This window comes from Leptodactylus fuscus, chromosome 4, assembly GCF_031893055.1.
Source record: "Leptodactylus fuscus isolate aLepFus1 chromosome 4, aLepFus1.hap2, whole genome shotgun sequence".
NCBI lineage: Eukaryota > Metazoa > Chordata > Amphibia > Anura > Leptodactylidae > Leptodactylus > Leptodactylus fuscus.
The window spans coordinates 146,203,411-146,220,273 of record NC_134268.1 but is presented as its reverse complement, the minus strand read 5'-3'; the positions used below and the strand labels follow the sequence as shown (position 1 = coordinate 146,220,273).

General features: G+C 43.6%; 1 protein-coding gene across 1 annotated transcript in view; it reads right to left on the bottom strand.

Moving 5' to 3' along the window:
* Window positions 1–16,863, bottom strand: part of VPS41 (VPS41 subunit of HOPS complex) — a 192,154-nt gene that overhangs the window by 96,821 nt on the left and 78,470 nt on the right. The window contains exon 6 of the mRNA XM_075271178.1: window positions 6,688–6,750. Within this exon, the coding sequence (XP_075127279.1) occupies window positions 6,688–6,750 (63 nt within the window). The remainder of the gene's footprint in view (window positions 1–6,687; window positions 6,751–16,863) is intronic.

Below are 16,863 nucleotides of genomic sequence, written 5' to 3'. Positions count from 1 at the left end.
CATGGTGCAGAAACTTTGGTTGCTGACTTTGAGGAACCCTTGGGTTTTGTAGATGGAACTCCATCAAAGGTCTGTGCAGCTCACACACCCTGCTCAAGATATGGTATTGTAGGGTTTCAGCGTGTGTGAATGACGGACAACAGCCTGTGTTTGGACAGATGTAGGCCTTGCTAGAGTGTTTTTAGGCTAGCAGCGACTCCTGTGCACTTGCAAAAGTGGGCGCACAAGCGCCGCATTTTCAACAGTAGCTTCGGTACATTTGGGTATGTTTTTAAAAAACTTTGCACCACTAGGTTAGACGTGGGCCAAACATGGAACGTGTTGGAGGCTGGCAAGCTCCAGAGCCGCTACCAGGTTCCAGCCATTATCACAGGCGTAAAAATGCCAGGCCCCAGGTGTAGCAGGGAAAAAAAAATGCCATCTCAGCCAGGATGGCATCCCTGACCTCGGAGGCACTGTGCTGTCTGTCCCCCAAGCTGATGAGCTTCAGCACCGCCTGCTGACGTCTCCCCACACCAGTGTTTTAGCGTTTGCCGCTAGTAGCTGTGGTGGAGGTTGCAGCGTCGTAGGGTTTCAGTCTACTCCTGCCATGAATTTTGGCCTGGGAGAGGAGATAGGCCACCCCAGTTTGCACCCGGGGAACAGACTCCACCACATTCACCCTGCCTGTCATTAAAGATAAGCACTGCAGCATCCCTGACCACAGGCGCTTGTCCAAGTGTCGGTGGTCAAGTGGACCTTGCAGCAAAGCGCGGAACTAAGGGCCCACCTGATGTTGAGTGACACGTGCTGGTGCAAGGCGGGGACGCCACACCGGGAGAAGTTGAGACGGCTAGGGACGGCATAGTGAGGTGCCACAGTTGCCATCAGGTCCGGGAAGGCGGGAGTTTCAACAAGCCGGAACGCCAACCTCTCCTGGGCCAGCAGTTTAGCGATGTTGGCGTTCTAGGCTTGCGTGGGTGGGTGGTTAGCGGTGTATTTCTGCCGGCGCTCCAATGTCTGAGAGATGGTGGGTTGTTGTAAAGAAGCGCCTGATGGTGCCTTTGATGGTGCAGGAGAAGGAGATAAGACAGAAACAGGGGAGGATGAGGGAGAAGTCAACAAAGTGGCGGAGGCAGATGAAGTGATGTCCTGGCTCGTCCTCTGGAGTGCATCGCCAGCACTGTGAGCAGAGGCAGTGGCATGAACGGCGGGCGACGTTTGTCCTGCCGTTGCTGCCTGCCACTGATTCCATTGCTTGGATTCCAAATGACGGTGCATTGAAGTGGTGGACAGGTTGCTCTTCTCAGGGCCCCTACTCGATTTCGAGAGGCAAATTGTGTAGACGACACTATATCTGTCCTCGGCGCATTCCTTGAAAAAACTCTACACCTTCAAGAAACGTGCCCTCGATGGGGGAGTTTTTCTGGGCTGGGTACAAAAGGGAACATCTTCGGACATTCCGGGTCTGGCCTGGCTTCGGCAAAGCAGCTGACCTCTGCCTCTGGACATGTCTCTGCCTCTAGCTACCCTTTTTGGTGCTGCACCTGCCTCAACATCCACACTACTTTCCCAGCTTGACATCTGCCTTGTCCAGGTGGGGTCGGTGTCCTCGTCGTCCACCACCTCCTCTTCCAACTCCTGTCTCGCCTCCTCCTCCTGCACAATGCGCATGTCAACTGGCTGCCCTGACAGCAACTGCGTCTCATCGTCGTCGATGAGGGTGGGTTGCTGGTCATCCGCCACCAAATCGACCGGAGATGGAATGGAGGAGACTCTAGTGTTTGAGCATCTGGACACAGATACTCGTCTGTTAGGTCCGTGGAATCGCGAAATGGAGGGGCAGGTTGCGGTACAGTCAAAGGAAGGGAGAACAGCTCTGGGGAGCAGGGACAGTTGGGGTTATTGTTCTGGGAAGATTGGGAATTTTGGGTGGAAGGAGGACAAGACTGTTGGGTAAGAGGAGGTAGAGGCTGACTGGCTGGTGGACAATGTGCTTTAAGCGTTATCCGACAGCCATTGCAAGACCTGTTCCTGGTTCTCGGGCCTACTAATCTTTGTACCATTCAGCCTAGTTAATGTGGAACTTTTGTGCAAAGCGCAGAACTTAGGGCCCGCCTGATGTTAAGGGACACACGCTGGTACAAGGCTCAACTCACCCTAAGTGCCAAAAACACCGCTGGTGCAAGGCTCTACTCATGCCAAGGGCCTCAATCTCTGCTGGTAGCTCAGCTTAAGGTCATGTAACTTTGTTTGGAAGGGCTCATGTTAAGGGCTAGAAAAGTGAATTTTGGAAGGTCTTACCACATCACACACACACACACACACACACACACACACTCAAAATGACAGTTAAGGGTGAGGGCTTTTGGAATTCCCATTGCCTATTCCATTTGTGGTTGTCATGGGGAACGTGATTTAAAGGGGTGGTTGTTACTGTTTGTTGAGCTTAAATTGGGGTTTGTGTCCATCCATTTGGGGAGTAAAGAAGGTTTCCAGGTATTTTCCCACTTTGATAGAGGTTTTTTTGAATGTGGAAAGTGTGTAGTTGTTAGGCAGTGATGTTGGGGTAATAGAGGGTCTTTGGTGTGTTAGATGCCCCCAGGCATGCTTCCCCTGCTGTCCCAGTGTCATTCCAGAGGTGTTGGCATCATTTCCTGGGGTGTCATAGTGGACTTGGTGACCCTCCAGACACGGATTTGGGTTTCCCCCTTAACGAGTATCTGTTCCCCATAGACTATAATGGGGTTCGAAACCCGTTCGAACACACGAACATTGAGCGGCTGTTCGAATCGAATTTCGAACCTCGAACATTTTAGTGTTCGCTCATCTCTAGTGTTAATAGTTTATTTTTGTCAACTAAACTAAAGTGAATGAACAAAAAAAGATATCTAAATGAAATGAATATCTGCTGTGATCACTCTGTCTTCAAACTGGCATCAATTCTTCTAGATACACTTGCACACAATTTTTAAATTAACTTTGCAGGGAGGTTGCATGGAACATCTTGGAGAACTAACCAGGCGATGTTCTTTGAATGTAGGCTTGTTTAATCCCTCTGTCTTCATGTAATCCCATACAGTCTCAATAATGTTGAGATCAGGGCTCTATGGGGGTCATACCATACCTTAAAAAACTTCCTGCAAAAGGATGGTCACAACCTTTGCTTTTATTTAGATTTCTTTTTAGTTCATTTAATTATGTTAATTTACAAAAAATAAAGTATTAAAAGGGGCTCTATCAGCAAAATTATGCTGTACGAGCCCCACATATGCATGAATAGCCTTTAAAAAGGCTATTCAGGAACCGCTAATCTTATTTTAAACCCCCTCCCCCCCCTCACCATTTTAAAATAAAACTATAAAAACATATATGTAAATCATACCTTAGTGTGCATGCTGGGTGGTCGTGCACGATCCGACATCTTCTGGCATGCCTTCCTCTTCTTTCGGCGATGCCCTCCAGTCCTGGTTCTATCCCGGCTTCGACGTCGTCGTCTTCTTCCGGCAGTTCAAATCAGATTGGTTCAAATCTGGCGCGTGCGCAGTAGCGCTCCCTCCGGAGCTGCTGCGCATGCTCGGGTGCCATTTTTCTTAATGGCAGTGTGCACGCGCTGGATTTGATCCAATTGGATTTGAACCGCCGGAAGAAGATGACGATGAAGCCGGGGAAGAGCCAGGACTGGAGGGCGTCGCTGAAAGAGGAAGGTGTGCCAGAAGTTGACGTCTGATCGAGCACGACCGCCCAGCATGCACGCTAAGGTCTGATTTACATATAAGTTTTTATATATTTATTTTAGAACAGGGGGGTGTTAAATAAGATCAGCGGTGCTTGAATAGCCTTTCTAAAGACTATCCACGCATATGTGGGCTTCATACAACGTAATTCTGCCGATAGAGCCCCTGTAACACTTCTCTTTTCAAAAACAATCTTACTTTGAAGCATTTCCCTCCGCAGTTTAGCCCAAAAAAATTGGTTTTAGAAAAATACATTATATTCTGGTGACACATTCCCACAACCTGTATTATGTTTTGCTGAGTGTATAGTTAGCGCTCGGCTCCGTAATGCCTTGGCTAAGAATCACAAATACTCAGGAATAGCCACCGGAGTCGGAAGATGCTTATTTTCCAGAGGATTAACCCCCTGGATTCCTAAACCAACAGCAATCACGATATCCAGGGGTTACGAGTTCACTGCCCCCCCCCATGGATCCCCCACAATAAGATTGTGGGGTCCTAGGTTTTGCCATGGAAACCAGGAGGCCATTGTTTGATGCCTGTTACACAGATTCAAGTCCCCTTGCAGGACAGTACATGAGAGAAAAAAAAAATTATATATTTTTCAAAAAGTTTAAAATAAAGAGAAAAAGAATAAGTAATACAAAGTTAAAAAAAAAAAAAAAAATTTCAACCTTTCCATTTAAAAAAAAAAAACAAAAAAAACAACGCAAACCAAAAGAAAATAAAAAAACAAACATGTTGTTAGGCATCTAAACGTGCATATACACCCCTTCTGTCCAAAAACCGTATGTGTGTATGTATATGTATATATATATTTTCCAGAGGATTATATATATATATATATATATATATATATATATATATATATTATATACACATATATACACATATATATATTATATACACATATATATACACACACACACACACAGCAATGGCCAAAATAATATATTTGCAATAAAAAAAAAAAAATTTAAACAAGAGCAACAAAAAGTGATTAAGCCATATATAACAAACATTGGAACCAATAACAAATACAACTTAACCCAAAAATAAAGAGCCCTAATCTATCTCCGTCAACAAAACAGTAAGAAAGTTAAAGGGTTGAAACCAGCACCTGAATCCATAGGCCTGCATACTTTTTCCATCACAGATATACACAGGCTTATAGACATTTTTAAAAGGTTAAAATCCTTTTGTAGGGCCATCCTATATATATTAATTTAGGTATGACAAAGATTTTACACTTTACAAAGTACTATGGGCTTGTTAAATGGGAATATTACTCATTTTATTAGCCAGTGAAAACAAGCCATCTTGCTTTAATGAGCTTCTCAATATGAGCGCCATGTAGAGACGGCTAAAGCTCCACTGAAGCATCCTGGAGAACAGACAGAGATATCAAGATATGGCAGAGAGATCATTATTGAGCACTCCTTTATTTATGGAACAACATTATGTTTTATTGTAGTTTTAAGAGCTGCACATAAAGCAGGAAGCAGCCCAATAACTAATGATTTTCTGCGCCGGTATCCGCTCCTGGTTTTACATGCTGGGGGATTTTCATCATTTTAAATCAAAACCCAATATACTTGAAAGTTATGCTATACAAACTAATGAACGGCGACTGTAGAACTGTATTATATACAGTATATAAACTTACCATAGAGAAGAACTACTACTTTACCTTTCCACCTCATAAAATATTAGATTTCATATTTTCTCACAGCCACATTACATGGAAAATATAGAGCAAGATGGGAAACTGCATCTGTCTCATGTTGTATGACCAGTACTTAGAGCTTCTGTGTATCAGGAAACTGCACATACAGAAATTCCTTAATGTAATGTATCTATCAGGAATTATTGTAACAGCCGAGGAATCTGTGCAATAGCAACTTGGAGGTGCTGCGCGTTTCCTGCAGTCAGTACATGACATGTACATGCGGTTTGTAAATGGATTCCAAACCATCACCAATGGCACAAGTAGATATTGTAGTACCTGCTTAATACTGGCAACATTTACCAAAGGAGCATGCAAGTCTATTGTAGTCAGCGAATAACTTCTACCTATAACCTCACATACGAGGCTAGGACGGTTACTTTTAAGGGAGTTTGTGACTATTCTAGTAGGAAAGCAGCTATCACTGTGTTGGACAATGTGGCCATCGCCAAGGTAGAGACATTCTGCTTGTCCCTGCCCGATGGCTACTAGGATGATATTGGGTGATGTGGCAGTACCGTGATGGTGCCATTTTGGTTGTCACTGTCATGCGGGTTCTAGGATGTAATTGGGTGGTGGTAACTGAGACCGATACATTCTGGTTGGCACTGCCAAGTACCCTCTAGGCTGGTATTGGGTGATGTTGCCATCACTGAAATGAACAATATTGTTGTCACAGTTATTTTGTCATATAGCTGTGACTACAATTGAGCCATTCTGGTTACCACTCTCATGTGACTGACATGGTTGTCAATGTGCTGGAGGCACCCAGTGAGTCTCCAAGACAAAATCTCAGATTGATACTTCACACCAGGGTTCTGCTTTGCTGTTAGTAACAAAGGAGTTTAGGAGGAGGTCATGCCATTTTAGAATAACTGTCCAGATATGTACGTCACAAGATGACCAGCTTTTCATGATATGCCATCTCTGCGTTTGTCCATGTGTGACCACGCTGCGGCTTTGTTGTAAGCTACAGTGTTGTATCGAGTAATAGGCGTTGTTAACCAAATAGCAGCTAAAATACAGTGGACAACATATTAGCACTTTAAAGATTTCACATGGCTATTTTAAAAGGCATCATCATCATCTTGCAAACTGTCAGGGATGAGATCTATTCACAGACATGATATGAAGATATAGAATAGTTAATAAGTATTTAATCCAAAATAAAAATGTACCTAGCAGAAAAGTATAAAACACCAAGAAATGGATGCGATTATAATGCGGATAGAGAAATGTACTCACCTTTATTGGGCAGTCAAATATCTCATGTAATCCTTCTCTTGAATAAAGCCCAAACACCTGTACCTGTAAAAAGCAAGTAAAACCTAATGTAAGGAGGTGTTTACAAGCTCTGTATATAGGAGTCATAGCTATGATACAATTCCATCCAGGAAACAGCAGTTTTGTCGCTGTGGTTAGTAAATAGCAAACAGTCAAGTATATCTCATCAATATCTTTAATAAGACGGATGATTAAACATGGTGATATTCATCAGAGATCAGATGTAGGAGCTGAATGATTTGGCACAACATGATGAAATATCAAAATATGCTACCTGCGGTTTTCTAGATTTTCCTTCTGGTCTGTTGTAGCTTAAAGCTTAATTCAGCCAGTTTTCATAATGCACAACAGTTAAAAGACATTCATCTCTGCTAACCCATTACAGATATAACAGTTACATGGAGATGAGGGATTTTTTTCAGTCTGGCTATTAACATAGCACTGACGCAGATTTTATTATCTGGCGTGTCTTGGTATATGATGTAAACTGTAGAGAAGGTAATGCACTCCCTTCTGGTCCTCGGCTGTGTCACATGACCAGCAATTAGACAGCCATATCACAGACTGCTTAGCAAGATCCTGCAGATATTTCAGCTTTTCAAGAACGCTCAGGTGCCCTTTAACAGAAAGGAGAAACCTAAGGACCTACTCTCTGCTTTGGATCAAAAAACTGCAGCAAAAAAAAAAATAAAAAATAAATAAAAAAATAAAAAAAAATTCTGCAATGATTGACCTCGGCCTTAAAGGGCATCTGTCACCAGGATTGGGCAAATGGAAGTAATAACACTACAAGATACATTACTCATACATTATGCTCATCTGCATAATCACTTTTATAAACTTATCTTTACAATGGAGGACAGAATTGGAAAATAAAGTGCAACGTTGCAATCAAGTGATCCTAATTAGAGATGAGCGAACACTAAAATGTTCGAGGTTCGAAATTCGATTCGAACAGCCGCTCACTGTTCGAGTGTTCGAATGGGTTTCGAACCCCATTATAGTCTATGGGGAACATATACTCGTTAAGGGGGAAACCCAAATTCGTGTCTGGAGGGTCACCAAGTCCACTATGACACCCCAGGAAATGATACCAACACCCTGGAATGACACTGGGACAGCAGGGGAAGCATGTCTGGGGGCATAAAAGTCACTTTATTTCATGGAAATCCCTGTCAGTTTGCGATTTTCGCAAGCTAACTTTTCCCCATAGAAATGCATTGGCCAGTGCTGATTGGCCAGAGTACGGAACTCGACCAATCAGCGCTGGCTCCGCTGGAGGAGGCGGAGTCTAAGATCGCTCCACACCAGTCTCCATTCAGGTCCGACCTTAGACTCCGCCTCCTCCAGCAGAGCCAGCGCTGATTGGCCGAATTCCGTACTCTGGCCAATCAGTGCTGGCCAATGCATTCTATTGGCGTGATGAAGCAGTGCTGAATGTGTGTGTTTAGCCGAGGCTGCACAAGGGTTCAAGCGCACCCTCGGCTCTGATGTAGCAGAGCCGAGGGTGCACAAGGGTTCAAGCGCACCCTCGGCTCTGATGTAGCAGAGCCAAGGCTGCACAAGGGTTCAAGCGCACCCTCGGCTCTGATGTAGCAGAGCCGAGGATGCACTTGAACCCTTGTGCACCCTCGGCTCTGCTACATCAGAGCCGAGGGTGCGCTTGAACCCTTGTGCACACTCTGCTTCATCAAGCTAATAGAATGCATTGGCCAGCGCTGATTGAAGCAGAGCTGAATCTGTGTGCTTAGCTCAACTACTCCACCGATGTAGTTGAGCTAAACACACACATTCAGCACTGCTTCATCACGCCAATAGAATGCATTGGCCAGCACTGATTGGCCAGAGTACGGAATTCGGCCAATCAGCGCTGGCTCTGCTGGAGGAAGCGGAGTCTAAGGTCGGACCTGAATGGAGACTGGTGTGGAGCGATCTTAGACTCCGCCTCCTCCAGCAGAGCCAGCGCTGATTGGTCGAGTTCCCTACTCTGGCCAATGCATTCTTTTAGCGTGAACTGAGTTTGCACAGGGGTTCTAATGCACCCTCGGCTCTGCTACATCAGATTGCTACATCTGATGTAGCAGTGCCGAGTGTGCATCAGATGTGTAGTTGAGCAGAACTGGCTCAGCACTGCTAAGTCTCTGCATTCGCATAGGAATGCATTGGCCAGTCTTTGGCCAATCAGCGCTGGCTCTGCCGGAGTCTAAGGTCGGACCTGAATGGAGACTGGTGTGGAGCGATCTTAGACTCCGCCTCCTCCAGCAGAGCCAGCGCTGATTGGTCGAGTTCCCTACTCTGGCCAATGCATTCTTTTAGCGTGAACTGAGTTTGCACAGGGGTTCTAGTGCACCCTCGGCTCTGCTACATCAGATTGCTACATCTGATGTAGCAGTGCCAAGTGTGCATCAGATGTGTAGTTGAGCAGAACTGGCTCAGCACTGCTAAGTCTCTGCATTCGCATAAGAATGCATTGGCCAGCCTTCGGCCAATCAGCGCTGGCTCTGCCGGAGGAGGCGGAGTCTAAGGTCGGACCTGAATGGAGACTGGTGTGGAGCGATCTTAGACTCCGCCTCCTCCAGCAGAGCCAGCGCTGATTGGCCGAATTCCGTACTCTGGCCAATCAGCACTGGCTAATGCATTGTATTGGCGTGATGAAGCAGTGCTGAATGTGTGTGTTTAGCTCAACTACACCGGTGGAGTAGTTGAGCTAAGCACACAGATTCAGCTCTGCTTCAATCAGCGCTGGCCAATGCATTCTATTAGCTTGATGAAGCAGAGTGTGCACAAGGGTTCAAGCGCACCCTCAGCTCTGATGTAGCAGAGCCGAGGGTGCGCTTGAACCCTTGTGCACCCTCGGCTCTGCTACATCAGAGCTGAGGGTGCGCTTGAACCCTTGTGCAGCCTCGGCTCTGCTACATCAGAGCCGAGGGTGCGCTTGAACCCTTGTGCACACTCTGCTTCATCAAGCTAATAGAATGCATTGGCCAGCGCTGATTGAAGCAGAGCTGAATCTGTGTGCTTAGCTCAACTACTCCACCGGTGTAGTTGAGCTAAACACACACATTCAGCACTGCTTCATCACACCAATAGAATGCATTGGCCAGCACTGATTGGCCAGAGTACGGAATTCGGCCAATCAGCGCTGGCCAATGCATCCCTATGGGAAAAAGTTTATCTCACAAAAATCACAATTACACACCCGATAGAGCCCCAAAAAGTTATTTTTAATAACATTCCCCCCTAAATAAAGGTTATCCCTAGCTATCCCTGCCTGTACAGCTATCCCTGTCTCATAGTCACAAAGTTCACATTCTCATATGACCCGGATTTGAAATCCACTAATAGTCTAAAATGGAGGTCACCTGATTTCGGCAGCCAATGACTTTTTCCAATTTTTTTCAATGCCCCCGGTGTCGTAGTTCCTGTCCCACCTCCCCTGCGCTGTTATTGGTGCAAAAAAGGCGCCAGGGAAGGTGGGAGGGGAATCGAATTTTGGCGCACTTTACCACGTGGTGTTCGATTCGATTATGGCGAACACCCTGATATCCGATTGAACATGTGTTCGATAGAACACTGTTCGCTCATCTCTAATCCTAATGTGTCTTGTATTTACTCATTCCTGATAACAGACTCCCATTGTAGAGTAGTTGGTCCAATGATTGGCCCGACGGGACTTGTTATTTTGCACTTGATAAAGGCCTTGTTTACAGCCCGAAACACGTCGTGCCATTCTGTTGTAACATTCATCTTGATAAAGGGTTTTTCTTTCGGAACCCTTGGCCTTAACTTATCTTGCCTTCACTACCAGAAAGCATGGATTTCCTGTCATGGACCTTTGGTCTTTACTGCCATCCACTACTCCCACTTTGCAGTTAAAAAAATAAAATAAAAAATGCAGTTTTGGAAATGACAGCATGTCAATTATACCAACGGAAACACTGGCGTTTTCCCTATAGGTAGAATTGAAGCCTGAAAGTCAGTGTCTACAAAGCGCTGCAGGAAGAACCGCAATGCGTCGCTGCTGCGGATTTTCCCACAGCGCTTTTTTGATGCGGGAAGGCACATGGGTCCTAGAAAGATCTAGAAATATAGACTACTAGCTGGTACCCGCGACTTCGTCTGCGGTGATTGTAGAAGTGGGTATATACAGGCGTGGGTAAGGTTTTCGTAGTGTGTATAAGGTATGGGATATGAAATGTAAGTTTGTATCTTGTTTTTTCTGTAATTCAGAGAATACGTGAGACTTTTGTGTTGAAGTTACTTTGTATTTGAGCTGCTATGCGGTGTTGTGAGAAACTTTACAGTGTGACTTTGGGACAGAGGTATTTGAAGTTAACCCTTTCCCGCCGATGGCATTTTTTGATTTTCGTTTTTGATTCCCCTCCTTCTAAACCCCATAACTTTTTTATTTCTCCGCTCCCAGAGTCATATGAGGTCTTAATTTTTGCGGGACAAATTTTTCTTCATGATGCCACCATTAATTATTCTATATAATGTACTGGGAAGCAGGGAAAAAAAATTGAAAATGGGGTGGATTTCAAGAAAAAATGCATTTGTGCGACTTTCTTACGGGCTTTGGTTTTACGGCGTTCACTGTGCAACCAAAATGACATGTCCCCTCTATTCTGTGTTTCGTTACGATTCCGGGGATACCAAATTTATATGGTTTTAGTTACATTTTGACCCCTTAAAAACAAATCCAAAACTGTTAAAAAAAAATTTTTTTTTGAAAAGTCGCCATATTCCGACAGCTGTAACTTTTTTATACGTGCGTGTACGGGGATGTATAGGGCGCCTTTTTTTGCGGGGGCGGGTGTACTTTGTAGTTCTACCATTTACAGGAAATGTTATTGCTTTGATCACTTTTTATTCAAATTGTTATCAGAATCAAAACTGTGAAAAAACGGCGGTTTGGCACTTTTGACCATTTTTCCTGCTACGGTGTTTACCGAACAGGAAAAATATTTGTATAGCTTTGTAGAGCGGGCGATTTTGGGCGCGGGGATACCTAACATGTATGTGTTTCACAGTTTTTAACTACTTTTATATGTGTTCTAGGGAAAGGGGGGTGATTTGAATTTTTAATCCTTTTTTTTGTTTTTAATATTTTTTTTACTTTTTTGAAACTTTTTTTTTTGCATTTATTAGACTGCCTAGGGGTATTGACATGGGTGGGCAGTGTCACGGATTGTCAGAGCGGTGGGGGTTGGCAAACATGGCTACTCCGGAGCGTTAAAGAGAGCCTCCTGGAGTATCGTTAAGGTGAGGGGCAAAGTGGTAAAGTATATATATATGAGATTGTGTGGGGTTAGGGGCTAGGCTGCAGAGGGCAATATGAATTTTGTGGCTTGCTAAGGTCCAAAGTGTGTGAGATTGCAGAGATGGTGATGTGAGTTTGGGGTTTGTGGGGGTCCTGGGAAAAACGTATGTGCGCTATTGTGACGAAAAGTAGCCTTTTGCGCAATGGGGTGTATTAACTATGTTTGTGGAAAATTTCAGCCAAATCAGTCGAGCGGGTTTTGCGTGATTGACTAACAAACATCCGAACACACAAACCCACAAACATCCAAACTCACAAACTTTCACATTTATAATATTAATAGGATAGTTAAGGCTCTGTTCATATCTGCATTGGAAAGTCTTATAGGGGCTTCCATTGTAGATTCCAAAAACAAAAAACATAAAAGACAAAATAGCATAGAACTCAGCAGTGACAAAGTCATCCCCTCTACTGTACATTACAATAAAATGGCTTACCTCCCCTTTCAGCCCTTGGACAGAGACACATTTGCAGTAACACCAGGACTGTCCAATGCAACAATAAATTGTTCCTCCATTTTTTTAATATATAAGTGTTCAAGGTCTCTGCCATCAAAATGAATGAGGAGCAAATACCTTCATTTATTTTAACAACAATACTTTTTTCCAGGCTGATTATGGAACCTCCTGAGTAATGTCACTTTCCGCAACAGTTTAATACAATCTATTATATATTTTTTTTTGTATACAAGCTTTGGTCTTAGAAAGAAAACAAAGGACATAGGTGTTTTCACAAGCTATGAAATGTGTGTGCTGCAGAGATGCTCCGTGTAATACAATGCTTCACCTTCCAGAGAAGGAGATCAGCATTTATATCATGGATACAGAAATGAGAAGCTAGACCGTCTAAGTAGAGGAAATGAAGTACTGGTAAGCCGCTTTATGATGGTGGTTCATGAGTTGGCCAGCTGTAGGTAGAGCCAATGTCAGACACTACTGTCCTCAAAGCAAAAAAAAGTAATTAAAAGTAATAAGAGCAGAGTAGCAGCTCTATCCGTAGTATGGCAGTGGCCCTTAGAAACTCCTTTCCTGTTACTTTAATAGGAGAAGAACTGCAGCCCCATTGACAGCATGGCAGTGGCCAGAGGCTAACTACAACTTCTTTCTTACTACCTGAATACTGCCCCCACCACCACCCCCATAGACTTCTATACGCATATAATCCAAATTTTGTATCCTGAAGTCTGACTGGAATTTTCAAAATAAAAAAGTCAGTTTGTCAGGATGAGGAGGAGCAGAGAACCAAATGTTATTCTATTACTGTCCATTCTGCTTGGATGATAGTGGCCATTACACTGAAAACTTCTGGTTCCTGGCACAATATAAATGTGCTCCGCATTGCTGCAATTAAAAACTACGTAGAATACTTCCATTTTTCTTCCAACTTTGCATTGTGTTGTTCTGCTCTTATTCAGCCATAATATTTACAAAAAAATTGACAACTAGGAGTTACTGTTCCCTTGTTACTTTGACAATCAGCAATGGTTGGACAATTTCAGATTGTGTAGGTACACCCCTTTCTGGCAAATTAAAATACCTGTAACCATTGTGACCAAACATGCTGTCTTCACTTTTCCAAAAATAGCTGACACAATTAAAGTAAATAAAACCTAAATTGCCAACTTCTACTACTCTAACGCTGGCCGTACCCATTAGATGTCAGCCAAATACACTGATTTCAGGGGCACAGGCCAACCATCTAATGTGTATGGGGACATCCTGACTCTTTCCTGAAGGCATATATCAGGAAGGAGAAGGATCAAGCAGTTGGATTTGAACATGGCTGATCTATTCTTTGGCATAAGTCACAACATACTTAGAAGCAACTTACTTTTTATGCCCCTTAAAACACAAGCTTCTCTGAGCTATTCATGAATGTGTATGGGGGTGTCCCTATCTGTTTAGAATGTATGGCCAACGTTACGTCTCATTTACAGATAATAAAAATAGAAGGGCATTGCAAATAGCGGCATAAAATTGATGTGTTAACCCCTTGCCTGTGGAGATTCCCATGAGTTCTCTGCTCCCCTTTAATCCCAACACATGATAAATTAAAAGGGACTGTCTGATTTGTTTTGTACAATCCCTAGTTGTTAGAAGTCTCCCTTAACTATAGGTAACTGACAAAGTATGTCCCTGCCAGGTCCCCAAGCTATCAGTTGTCTCCATTGCGAATGGTATAGTAAACTTATTTCTTTGCTTTTTTAATTCCGGAGTTAGAAGCAGGTATAGATCTACAATAATGTACTATATAAGTACTGTAAGAATCTATTTATTAACTGTCTCCCCTGTGAGGGCAGAAAGAAGTGGAAGATAAATCATTCCAGCTTTGTTTTAGTACATTGGCTCTAATGTCCCACCAGCACCTCCTATTTCTTTGTCCACTGTTCACACACTTACTAGAAAATAATGGCACCTTCTAATAAGTGGGAATCAATCATTAAATCCCTGACATGTCAGAGCCTCACATTCCCTAGCAGCTCTGATAATTGTTACTTATATAGCATCCATGATAAATGCTCTCCGCTTGCACAGGTAGACACCATTTTTTTAACATTGGGCTGTACATATATTGATTTTACATCTATTTAATGTGGCTGTCGCTGGATACTTTAATAGGCTGATAAACTGCAATTGCTCATCAAAAGTCTCAATAATTCAAAGGAAACACACATAAGTGTTTGCCACTGTCTTAATGTAAGACAGAGAACCTGAGGTCCGCAGAAATCCAATTTTGCAGATTTATAACAGACAAGGCGCAGGTCTGCGCAGCGTCGAGGTGCGGAGAGATGCAGAGGGATAACTTGGTAATGACTGTGAATGCCTCGAACCCTCAGTCCCGCCGTCCTCTTCTTTTTCTGAAGCTGTTAATCAACTTAATACAAATAACAATATTGACATTCTTGTAATTACTTTTTCCTGAGGCACATTCGTGGGAGAAAATATACTTGGCCGTAATCAGAAGAATATGTGAGTAAGCCTAGAGAGCCTGATAATAATGGGCATATGAATTGAGGGCAGCCCTGTGCCACATTTCACTCCCTATCACTATTTGGAGTGCTGAGAAGTCAACTCAATGGGGCTCTAGAAATGGTAGGTACAATATAAAACAGTGGTGGAAGTTTACTGCAAGGGTTAATGATATGAAACTTCCTATTAAATGACTGCTTATTAGAGGAGGATACTGTAGGAAACTCGGCACTATTTGTTAAAACTGCATTTAGACTGTGTTTATTTGGAGAACATCTGCAAACATATTCTACCTGTTCCTGTCACGTCTCATCTGTGTAATAGCAGCTTACCGGCACATTTTATAGCCCTGATGTGAACGCATGCAGCTGCTAACATAACTGGATGTCAACCACAATCTTCTGGATCTCAACCACTGCTCTGCCGCTGTGAATACTATTACATGAAAACAATAACATATTGTGCTGAAATTCCATATAGTACCTTGCAAATAAAGGTATTGAGAGACATTGTAGCCATACACTTAAGGCAGCACGGTTTGAAACTGCCCATTTGACACTGCCCTGCCATATAAAAGAGTCCATACACCTAGCAGTATACAGAGGTCTGTTCTCAATACAGAAACAAAGCAATGAATAAAGAAATGCAGGATTTCACAGAACGGAGACAAAGTATATTAAACAAACAAACAAACTAAAAAAAACCCAAAAAGAACACAAATGCTACCAAAAAAAAATATATATAAAAACTTGACTGTAAGTTGGGGTTCGCTTTAACTGGTCAATACTCTGGACACTTCATATCTTGAGCAACACCCAGTGGACACTTGCTGAGAGATAAAATCATTTCCTTCATTAGGCCCCGTTCACATGGGGCACGGGATGGCGTATTTTGGTCTTGATTTTGACGCTGGAAGCCGCATCAGAATAGGACCAAAATGTGCCTGACGCGACAGTCTGCTCCGTAGTAGGCCCAAATGAGTGGGCCTAGTCCAAAAGGTGCTGCCGCGAGGGCCTAGTCCAGAGGGTACTGCCTGAAGAAAGGGCAGCTCGCTTTTTTTTTTCCCTGAGCAGGAACATACCGCTCACGGAAAAAAAGGAAGCTAGCGGTCTGCATAGACCTCTATTGAGAGGGGGCGGATTCTGAGGTGGATTCAGCGCCAAAATCCACCCCTTCTTGCCCAGTATGAACGAGCCGTTATACTACCTCAATGAAATTCCATTAGCTTAATTGAAAGCCAAGATGCAGTATACACAGGGCGCAGAGCCAATTGCTTCTAGCTCTGTGCTGTGTATAGTATGGATGTCATAAGCTTCCCCTCACAACTGATCCATCAGACTCCAGATATTATGGGACTCAAATTCTGATACTACCATCCTCGTCTAGGCACCTGGATGCTGCTGAAGACACTGGCAAAAGTAATGGGGACACTGTGACCTAACTGAGATCACATAGTAGCTCTCAATAGTATCTGTGCACAGCAGAGAGAGACCTCCTATTTGCACAGCAATCTATGCTAGAAAAAAAAAAGTTACAATATGTGATTTATTGAAGCAGGATAAGGAAATACACCATGAGCAGACAAAAAAAAAAACTCTGGAGTGACTATTTGAAAACACTTGGCCGCAGCCACCACTAGAGGGAGCTTAGACCTTACTGCATACTGTTCATAAACTGAAGACTATGATAAAGAATATGTGCTATATCAGGACCACAGACCATGGATGCCAACTGTCCCAACCACTAAACTTGATCTGCGATTCCCGTCATGTGCACTCAACAATAACTCCATAGCTCCAGCAATGACATCAGTTGAACACCGCGTGGATGTTGCAGCCAGTCTCACTG